The 9329-nt window shown below is 37.7% G+C and overlaps 2 protein-coding genes across 2 annotated transcripts; one reads left to right on the top strand and one right to left on the bottom strand.

The window, feature by feature from the left end:
• Nucleotides 1–2575: 2575 nt before the first annotated feature.
• Nucleotides 2576–6984, top strand: ebna1bp2 (EBNA1 binding protein 2). The gene is made up of 9 exons (XM_067514068.1): nt 2576–2779; nt 3119–3202; nt 3366–3538; nt 3789–3912; nt 4080–4169; nt 4364–4439; nt 4560–4650; nt 4775–4943; nt 6363–6984. The coding sequence occupies exons 1-9, from the start codon at nt 2705–2707 to the stop codon at nt 6408–6410; spliced, it is 930 nt and encodes a 309-aa protein (XP_067370169.1). The 5' UTR covers nt 2576–2704; the 3' UTR covers nt 6411–6984.
• Nucleotides 6981–9117, bottom strand: cfap144 (cilia and flagella associated protein 144). Its single transcript, XM_067514069.1, has 4 exons — nt 8885–9117; nt 8089–8148; nt 7802–7902; nt 6981–7133 (listed from the first exon to the last, which is right to left on the bottom strand). The coding sequence occupies exons 1-4, from the start codon at nt 9003–9005 to the stop codon at nt 7038–7040; spliced, it is 378 nt and encodes a 125-aa protein (XP_067370170.1). The 5' UTR covers nt 9006–9117; the 3' UTR covers nt 6981–7037.
• Nucleotides 9118–9329: the final 212 nt, after the last annotated feature.

Here is a 9329-nt window from a genome sequence, read left to right as displayed (position 1 = left end):
GTCCCAAACTCCAGCAGCCAGGAATAATGCTCAAGAGAGGAGCTTGACAGGGTGAATCCAACTTATTTTCAATCTGCTGTCAAGAAGCAGCCCGTCGCTCTGAGATGAAGAGTGACAGTGAGATGAGAATTCAATGGACTGTATTTCGGTCTGGCTCAAGCGATTAAAATGACAGAAATGGAAATGATGGTATTTTTTGCTTTTGAAGACGTCTCAAAGTGGTGGATCTGATCATGCAGAGAATGGAAGAATTAAGGGTGGAGAAGTACAAATCACAAATATTGATTTTCATTAGAATTGGAAAAAAATATCACACTCGGGGGGGGGGAATCAAGACATTTTCTGCTTTGAGGACTGGGAGGACAAGACACTGAAAGAGACAGATGGCATCCAAAATGCACAGTGGTAGCAAGTCCCATGTCATCTTCTTCTACTACTTCTCCAACTGTTTGAGCTGTAAAATAAATTGAAATAGAAAATAGAGTTCTGTTTGGGAGTAGTACATAGTACAAACACAGCTTATATTTTGTCAAACTTGTATGCAATTACAATTTGACAGGATCTTTGTTAATTAAAAAAAGAAAACAGTGGAACCATGCCTAGAAAAATATTTAACAATGAGCAGAACAATGAAAAACAGCAAAATTACTGTTCTTAAGCCTGCTGCAGCTGACTCCTTATTGTAATTTCTGGTTAGAAGCATGTTGATTACTGATGATCTCTTACTGTAATTAATGGTTGCACGTTTTTGTACTCCACCATCTGAGACAGTATCTGTTTAACACAATGACAAATAACAGCCAACAGTAGTCGCGGTAGAATTTGTATTCTCCAATTAAAAACACGCTTTTTAAAGCCCCAAATGCTTAACATTTCACCATATAACTTTCAAACAATACACTCAAATGCATGTTTGGCCTGCGTGAGTGTGTGTTGGTAAGGGCCCTGACAATTACCAGTAACACCATGTCATCCGTCTTGTGGACAGATGTACGCTGCAACATCACGGGTGACAACTTCTTGCCTGACCACTTTGAAATGAACCTTTTCAAGTGACATTTTCAGTAAAATCAAGTTACGTTTATGGTCACTGGCCAAAGCACATCACTGGCATTCAGCACATCTAACACATGCACTCCTTTCACTCACGACTTCTACGTGATGACAAATGATGAATACACACTGTCTTTAGAGAACATTAATGCATATGCTTGTAATTTATACCCTTTCTTGTGTTTGTGGCCTTTGTATAGATTCCTTAAATTCTATGTAGAAAAAGAAACAAAATGTGTGTTAAACAGCTGCCTGTGGTTACAATAGATCGGTGTGCAACACAACTATTTTGAAAATAGATGTTCAAATTGCTAAGATTAGTTAACATTTATAGAAGATTAAAAAATGTTTAAATCTTTTTAAATCTTTCATATGTCAATTACATTCACGGGATCTGGAAGGAAAAGAGAGATCTCCGGCAACGGATGCAGGAAATGACAAGCACACACAGAGACTGAATCTGGAAAGAGGTGAATATGTAATAAAAAGAATCTGTTAGGACATGAAAAAAGTTAGATGTGTGCAAAAATTGGCTTTAGTAAAAGAAGCACAGATTATTGGCCACTCCTGCCTTGATTTCCACAGATGGCTGAATCTACAGTGACCCTGGGCCAATACTGCAGACATTTCTCTCTATTGTACAGAGTCAAAGTGACAAAAATCGACTCTGGAAAGAGTTAGGAAAAAGTGATGTCAATAGTTTCTTTCTTGATGAGGTGGCAAGTGAAGCTCATGGGGCTTCATTTACACAATCACACTCATAAAGATTTAAAGGAGGTAGATCCTTTGAGAGAATTGATTTTAGACTTTGATCTGCATAATCCTCCTGCCAGTTTGACAGTTTGATGTGAGGCTTCTCCTTCACACACAGAAACATATTGATCCAATCGAAAATGTCATTAAACTTTAGCTCCATCTATCCTGGGTGCTACATTATATCCATGTATTGGTTCTTTGTATTTATACATCTATGCATGTATGGATCTATAAATAATCTCTAATCATTTTTATTAAAATGATCTTTTTTACAATTAATTAATGTTCAACTACATATTGTTGAATAGAGATACACTATGATATCTATCTATCTATATATATAATTAGTCTTTTTATTTTATGTTAAATTGAATTGTTCTTATCAACCTGGTTGTTTTTTATGTGCCTGGGTCTTTATTATATTAGCTATTATAAAATGTGTCATTACAATTTATCCATATTACATTGCATTACATTAACTATGTGCATGGCAGCACCACCAGGAGAACGCCCCTGACATACTTCAAATCATTTCAGATATTTATGTATTTATGTTTGTCTATACAATGGTAAAGTCGCATTAAAAACGTGCTTACAATATTTTTATTTAATATTTTTCTTTCTACATAAAAAAAAACACGGAATAAACAACTGAAAATAAAAGACACGTCCGTGTCTTTTGCGTGACACTGATGTTTTTTTCCCCCCTGTGGGAACCTTTGAATTCACACTATCTTTCAGCGGGCGGACTGAGTTGATAGGACACTCAAGGCTGTCACTTCCGCCCCACGTGAAACGCTCTGTACATGAGGAGCAGGAGGGCTACACTAGTCCTTTTCGCCAGCGTGGGCAACTAGTCCCCATTTTAACATCTTCTGTTACCAGTAGCAGGATCATGGAGTCCGTGGAGGAGGACGCGCTTCTCGGCCAGGAGTCAGAGGAGGACAATAGTGAATTATCGGACGATGAGGTGAGTTTACTCCAAAATGCTAGCAGTGGCTAACATTAGCTACCGTTAAGTTAACTGAGATCACCGTGCCACCAAAGCTAACATGTTCAAGCTTATTTCTGATAGAAATGTGTATAGATTAGACAGATCTGACAGTTGTTTACAGTTAGGTGAAGTGGTAACTTTAGCAAGGATGAAGCCTGTGAGCTAACGGGAACGCAAACCACAGTTTCAGCTGACTTTACCATACTTTTATTTTTCTCGCACCGTCTTTGGTCTTCGTGTTTATACACTTGGAATTTTGAAATGCTAGATACAGTGTTCATTGGACTATACTTGACAAACGTTTGTTTTCTTTAGCTTCAAGAAGCCTTCGCCAAAGGTCTGTTAAAACCGGGGATGAACGTTTTGGTGGATAAACCCAAGAAGCTTGTCAACAATGTTGTAAGTCACCAAGGACGCACATGAAGTCTCCATATGTTTTAGTTTATTATAAGATGTTAGTAGCTTAATGGAAGAAAACATGGTTAATACAATCAGGTAATGCCCAGGCATATGCTTGTGGTTTCAAAAACAATACATCTTCAACTTTACATCATGATTGTAGGAGGGTTTGAAACAGTGCCTTGGCGACTTCCGCAAAGATCTTCCCTGGGTGGAGAGGTTGGACCTGACCAACCCGCCAGCTGAAGACGTCCTTTCCAATGTTAAAGAAAAAGTCCAAAATCAGACCAATGGAGAAGTGAACGCAGATGATGATTTCCAGAGAGAGATGTTCTTGTAAGTGACCATAACTTAACCTCCACATAAATTAAGATTAGATTAAGAGCTTCACAAATCTGAAACTCATGTCAGAGTTGTATGGCAAACTGGTAATTTCATTACTTGTAAGACTTACTGTTAGATTTATGTCTTGTATAGTGTAATACAGTGTACTAAGTGATCTTGTCTAAAAAATACATACATTTTGTGGGGAGTTTTATCCTCGCTCTAAACATATATTCATGCTACAAATCCCTTTAATTCACAGCTACCGTCAAGCTCAAGCTACAGTTTTAGAAGCATTGCCTCTTCTAAACAAGCACGGCATAGCCACAAAGAGGCCTGATGATTACTTTGCAGAGATGGCCAAGTCAGACCAGCACATGCAGAAGGTGAGTAGTTTCTACAGGCCTCATCTCCTACAAGAAGGTGCTAGTGCAGTTAACTCATTTTGTTCTACAAAGAAAACACAGCAGTTCACTTATGATGAAGCGTTTTAATCAATACACATTTAAAATTTGTTTTTAATAATTGTGTAATGTTTTCTTTCCCTGTCCAGATTAGGAAAAAACTTATCTCAAAGCAGATGATACTAGAGAAGTCAGAGAAGGCCAAGAAACTGCGTGAGCAAAGGAAGTTTGGCAAAAAGGTTGGTTCACGTTTGACTATTTATTACTCTTTTGTGGTCCAGTGGTTAAATTACCTGTTTCACATGTAATTTATATTTGCCTGCCAATGTGACTAGAAATCCTTTTGGCAAGTGAGATGTGTTTTATAGGTTTACAGAGACTACATTTTATGTTTTTTTTGGAAGAATTAACACGAATGTTGATCATGTTCCAGGTTCAAATAGAAGTGATCCAGAAGAGACAGAAAGAAAAGAAGGCAATGATGAATGCTGTAAAGAAATACCAGAAAGGTGGGTTCTCAGAAGTGTGCTTGAAGTACTGCATATAGCATGTTAAATGCATTACCTCGTGTATTTTCTCCAATGTGTCGCTGCATGAGGTTTAACATTTCTGCTTATCTCCACTTTTAGGAATGACTGACAAACTGGATTTCTTGGAAGGAGATCAGAAGATGGGTAAAGACTCTACTCAGGGCGCAAAGAAGACCGTGAACAAGAAAGGGTAAGGGATTACATTTAAGATGTGCACATTGCAGCCAGTAATGAAAAGCTGCTTGTTTGTCGTGACATTTGTGGCATTTTCACAAAAAAATAACCAACCTATAATTTTACTGGCATTTTAACAGCCCCAATTCCAAGAGGAAGTATAAAGACCAGAAGTTTGGTTTTGGAGGCAAGAAGAGCGGAAAGAAGTGGAACACAAAGGACAGCTACAACGATGTTTCCAGTTTCCGTGCCAAAGTTGCCCATGCAAAGGGTGTCAAAGGAGGGAAGAAGGGCAAAGGAGGGAAAAATGTGAGTCTGATGCAGAAAAAAAAAACATTAACCTGTATTAAAGAAAAGTCCCATTTGTGTGTAGAAAACATACAAAGCAAAAAACCGTAGGTGAACACCGAAGTTACAACTTTGTTTTTGTGGTGCATTATAGCAGGAATACAACTGGCTTTCATCACATTAAAATGCTACAGCCTAAATGTATATATATTAATCCAAGCTTTTTGCAAAAGTGTTAATGCGTGTACTATTTTACTCCTTGATTTTACTAAACAAATCACACACACTACGTGTCAGATGAATACAGCAAAACAAAAAAGCTGCTCAGTCGTAGGCAACACTCAACTTGATAATACTGAAAAAGTAACTGCAATAATCCTTCATACTACTATGGTTTTCTACAACATTATCAGATTAAGCCCACGTGGGTGATGCCTACACAAATTAATTAATCAGAACACAAATTAATGTTATATGTTAATAAACAATGTTAACATATATACCTACACATACACCACAGTAATATCTGGCATTCTGTTTGTAACAATTTCAAGAGCTACCTCATAATAAAGTATTGTAAAAATGTCACTCAAGAGAATTCAACTTGGTCAATTTTAACTGAAAATCTAACGAAATATGGATCACGCTGCTGGCAGACATGATTTTCATAACGACACTAATTGAAAATTGAATGGTAAGTTATTCATAAATCTCACAATGATGCAAAATGTTGAGCAGACATCTACAGCATTGCTTTGAAAGGACGTCGTTGATCAATATGTAATGCTGACATTTCCTGATAGTTTCATAAATAATTATAGCAAAGTAGAGATAAAACATATTTAAAACCGACAAAGATCATCATGCCTCTTTTTTTATTGATGGCAAGTACTCAATTATCAATTATTAGTAGTAGTGAGTTCTGATCTCTTCACCTGTACAAAACACACCCAGGCATGAATGTTTCTATGTTCCTAATACCTGCCAGCTAGATGTTCTCGCAGGATGGTGTCTGTCCAACACCCACAAACATGCTTTTAAAATGCAGTTTAAAATTATGTGAGAACTCACTACCCCCCACTGTGAGTATGATCTAAAGCCATGTGAGGAATAAAAAATGCATGTAAATAAAATAAAAGGCATTTTAATCCTACACTAACTCTTACATTTCAAACAGCAAGTTTTAACTTCACCTTTCAGGACCTAGGGAGATGAATGCAGCAGAGACCATTTGTCCTCTGACTGGACAATGTGGCTTTGCTGTGTGATTGATTAGGTTCACACACTTTTCAAATTTCCAATGCATTTTTCCCAATGCAGTTTGTTTTGTATAGGTTTTTAAAGTTTTTGTAAACGTTTACTTCACAAGTTCAGAATCACAATGACCCTAGTATAAGCTCTTAGGAAACCACTTGACTCATTTTTCACTTTGTCTTTCAGAAACGTCCAGGCAAATCTGTACGTAAGAAGATGAAGGCTCACTCATAAAAACTGATCAAGGCTGATCAAGAGACTGAATCTGGACTAGGTCTAGGCAGGAGTTGCCACACCTGCTTTCCATCTCCTCATGAAACATCACAAGACATGTAGCGGGACACATTTCTTCTAAAAATTGTGTCTGGGTTAAAGTAGGGGATTCTAGACCCCCTTAAAGACGGAGGGAGATGTGCTGCCATGTTGCTAAGGAAGCTATTCGACGGACTTTGCCAGGGGAGAAAAGATAAATGGAGCGCAAATGATGTAATACATATTTTTTCTATGTTACTCCAGAGCTTGTACAAAAAATATTTGACTCAAGAAATTATCAGATGCATTTTTATTGTTTGTGGCCATTATCATCTCTGGGTGCCTGTCACAAAACATCGTTGTAGTCTTTGACGTTTGGTGTATACTTTTTCTTACTTAGCTCCGTGACTCATTGATTCTCTCCCATGTGACACGACATTTTCTAATATTGAGCAGCTGTCTATTTTGCCCTTTGCTGCTCTTTTAATGCGATTTAGTAGCATAACTTTGTTCAATTGTTTGTATGAGAAACAAATAAATGTGAGCTAAATGTTTATTTTATGGGCACTTCCATTCTGAATTTTTTTTTTTTTTTTTCGTCTTAATTGGCTAGTTTGATGCTCGCAGGGCATGTTCTTTGTATTTGGTGACGTCCGTGCTGAATCTGTAGAAATTGAATCTCCTGTCGTGGCGGTCCGATGGCATCTGGGGAGGAATGGTCACAATTAGGACATGAAGGTGTAGAGATGGAATATTTTTTGTTAAATGATCATTACATCAACACTAGAAACCAGCTGTGTTTCTGTTGAGTTTGGGTTTTGATAGAATTCTTTTCTTCAATATTGTAGATGCTCAGTAGTTTAAATGTCCATGTATATGATACTCAACATCACTGTAAGACAAATGTATTAGTTAAATGTCCTTGTTAAGTTAAACTTAACAAGGACATTTAAGTTTAAATTGGGGTGAAACAGGGTACACTTTTATAAGAAAGTGTATTAGAAAAGTTTTTTGTTTTTTTTTTACTTCGCATGCCCTTCCTGACGCAACCCTCCCCAATTTCTACCGGGCTTGGACCGTCACTGCACAGCTGCGGAGGGGAATGGGCTGTTAGGGGTTCAGTGTCTTGACATATAGCCGGGGCCGGGGATTTGAACCGCTGACCCTGTGGTCCCTGGACGACTGCCCTAATGTGTGTAGAAAAGGCTAATGTTTTTAAAGCTTAGGAGCTATTGTGCTAATTTATTATGTAGCATTGGAAATCCTTAATCCTTACTGAGCTCCATGAGGTAACACTTTCAATACTGAGCTTGATTATCGGATATGTTGCTAAAAACACTTTCTCTCCATTGTTAGCGGCGCTCTGTCCTCACCAGTGGACTTGACACCCATCCTATCTCCTGACTCTCAGTCTGGGGCATTGGGTACCTCTTGGTGGGTTCCTGCCGCGCATTGTGGAAGGCCTCAAGGAAGACTGGTCGGGGGGTGGGGGAGACATTTTTAGAGAAGAATTGAGTTTAGAGAACATTTTTAGTTGAAACATTTTTAGTTACATCAGGCAGCTTGAGACACCGATTCTCTCTAACTTAGTGTGAAATTTACTTTCCAGAACAGTAGAAAACCGGGAACAAATAGTTTGTTGTGAATGGCTGAAACTTACAGTTCTCTGCTATCGCTTCTGGTGGTTTTCTCGACATGGGTTTGTCTGGCAGAATATGTACTAAAATACAAGCACAGTGTATTTGTAATGAGGAAAAATAGGGAAATACAACAAGCTGCAATTAGTAAAACAATTAACTTCCACCATTTATATTTAAATCACAAGCAGTGTCTTCCAGACCTGTTAGTCATTTTTTCAAGTTTTGAGGTACTTGAACTGAGTATTTCATTTTGTTACTTTCAGATTAAATTTTTTTTTAAAAGAAAAACTTGATACTCCACTACAATTTTGCAGCTTAATTTACTAGTTACTTTTTACAGATTTAGATTAAAATATTAGGAACTAATAAAATTCTGTCAGTGCAGAAAATGGCTAAAATCTGACAAACAAGTAAGAAGCTAACAAACCTTTAACCCTCCTCCCTTTTCTTTCCCAATTGACTTTCATTTTTTGCCATAAATTTCATCTTTGAGAAACGGTCGAACAAATGTGGACTTTTTTAAAATGTTTTATTACCAACATCAAATTCAACAGTTCTAAATACATATGTTGTTTTTATTTATTTCTGTAATTCAAGTAAAGAACATACTACTATAATACTATTGCTTGAGTAAAAACATGACTATACTTGTACTTTTACTTGAGTACTTTGAATACTTGGTATGATTAACATAAATGAGCTGAATACTAAGGAGTAACTTGAATAGTATTTGTGAAAAAACATTTTTTGACGTAAGCTTTGAGAAACACAAGCAGCCAGTCGGTATAAAGCAGAGGAGGTGAAGGGCAGACTTACGTTTCCTATGTGGATTAAGGCTGAACTTCGTGTGTAGTTTCTGGTGTCGCTGCTCCTTCCGGATCGTCTCAACGTGAATTGCGTTTTGGTGAATCAAATCCCGTTTCTCCTTTCCTGCCATGGGAAAAAACAACAACAATTATCTCCGATACCACCAGCTGCCGAATCAAGTGGTCTTTCAGAGAGTTGCTGCGGTTACAGCTTTTCCTGGTCTGTGTGTGTGTGTGTTACCAGGCAACCGTAAACACAGGCTCCAGCTGCAGTACCTGAAACCGAACACACGGTGTCGCGACGCGCTCAGAGTTGGTCCCTGTGGATGGAGGTGGGGCCGTTCTTTCATCCACGGTTCATACGTGACTCTACGTAGACATCTCATTAACACAACACCGAGCAACTCAGCAGCAGATAAAAGCTTTTCACTGAAATTTCAATATTTAATATAATA

This window comes from Channa argus, chromosome 8, assembly GCF_033026475.1.
Source record: "Channa argus isolate prfri chromosome 8, Channa argus male v1.0, whole genome shotgun sequence".
In the NCBI taxonomy this organism is placed as follows: domain Eukaryota; kingdom Metazoa; phylum Chordata; class Actinopteri; order Anabantiformes; family Channidae; genus Channa; species Channa argus.
Note: the sequence above shows the minus strand (reverse complement) of the source record. Positions and strands in the feature narration are given on the sequence as shown.

Bases quoted from the DNA above. Each gene is read 5' to 3' on its own strand.
- cfap144 (XM_067514069.1), bottom strand. From the start codon at position 9,005: ATGGCAGGAAAGGAGAAACGGGATTTGATTCACCAAAACGCAATTCAC. The intron at 7,903-8,088 runs GTAAGTTTCAGC...CCCCCCGACCAG, and splicing joins AGAAGCGATAGCAGAGAACT to TCTTCCTTGAGGCCTTCCAC. The intron at 7,134-7,801 runs GTGAGGACAGAG...ATTCCTCCCCAG, and splicing joins GATGGGTGTCAAGTCCACTG to ATGCCATCGGACCGCCACGA.
- ebna1bp2 (XM_067514068.1), top strand. From the start codon at position 2,705: ATGGAGTCCGTGGAGGAGGACGCGCTTCTCGGCCAGGAGTCAGAGGAG. The intron at 3,539-3,788 runs GTAAGTGACCAT...TTTAATTCACAG, and splicing joins TTCCAGAGAGAGATGTTCTT to CTACCGTCAAGCTCAAGCTA. The intron at 4,170-4,363 runs GTTGGTTCACGT...ATCATGTTCCAG, and splicing joins AAAGGAAGTTTGGCAAAAAG to GTTCAAATAGAAGTGATCCA.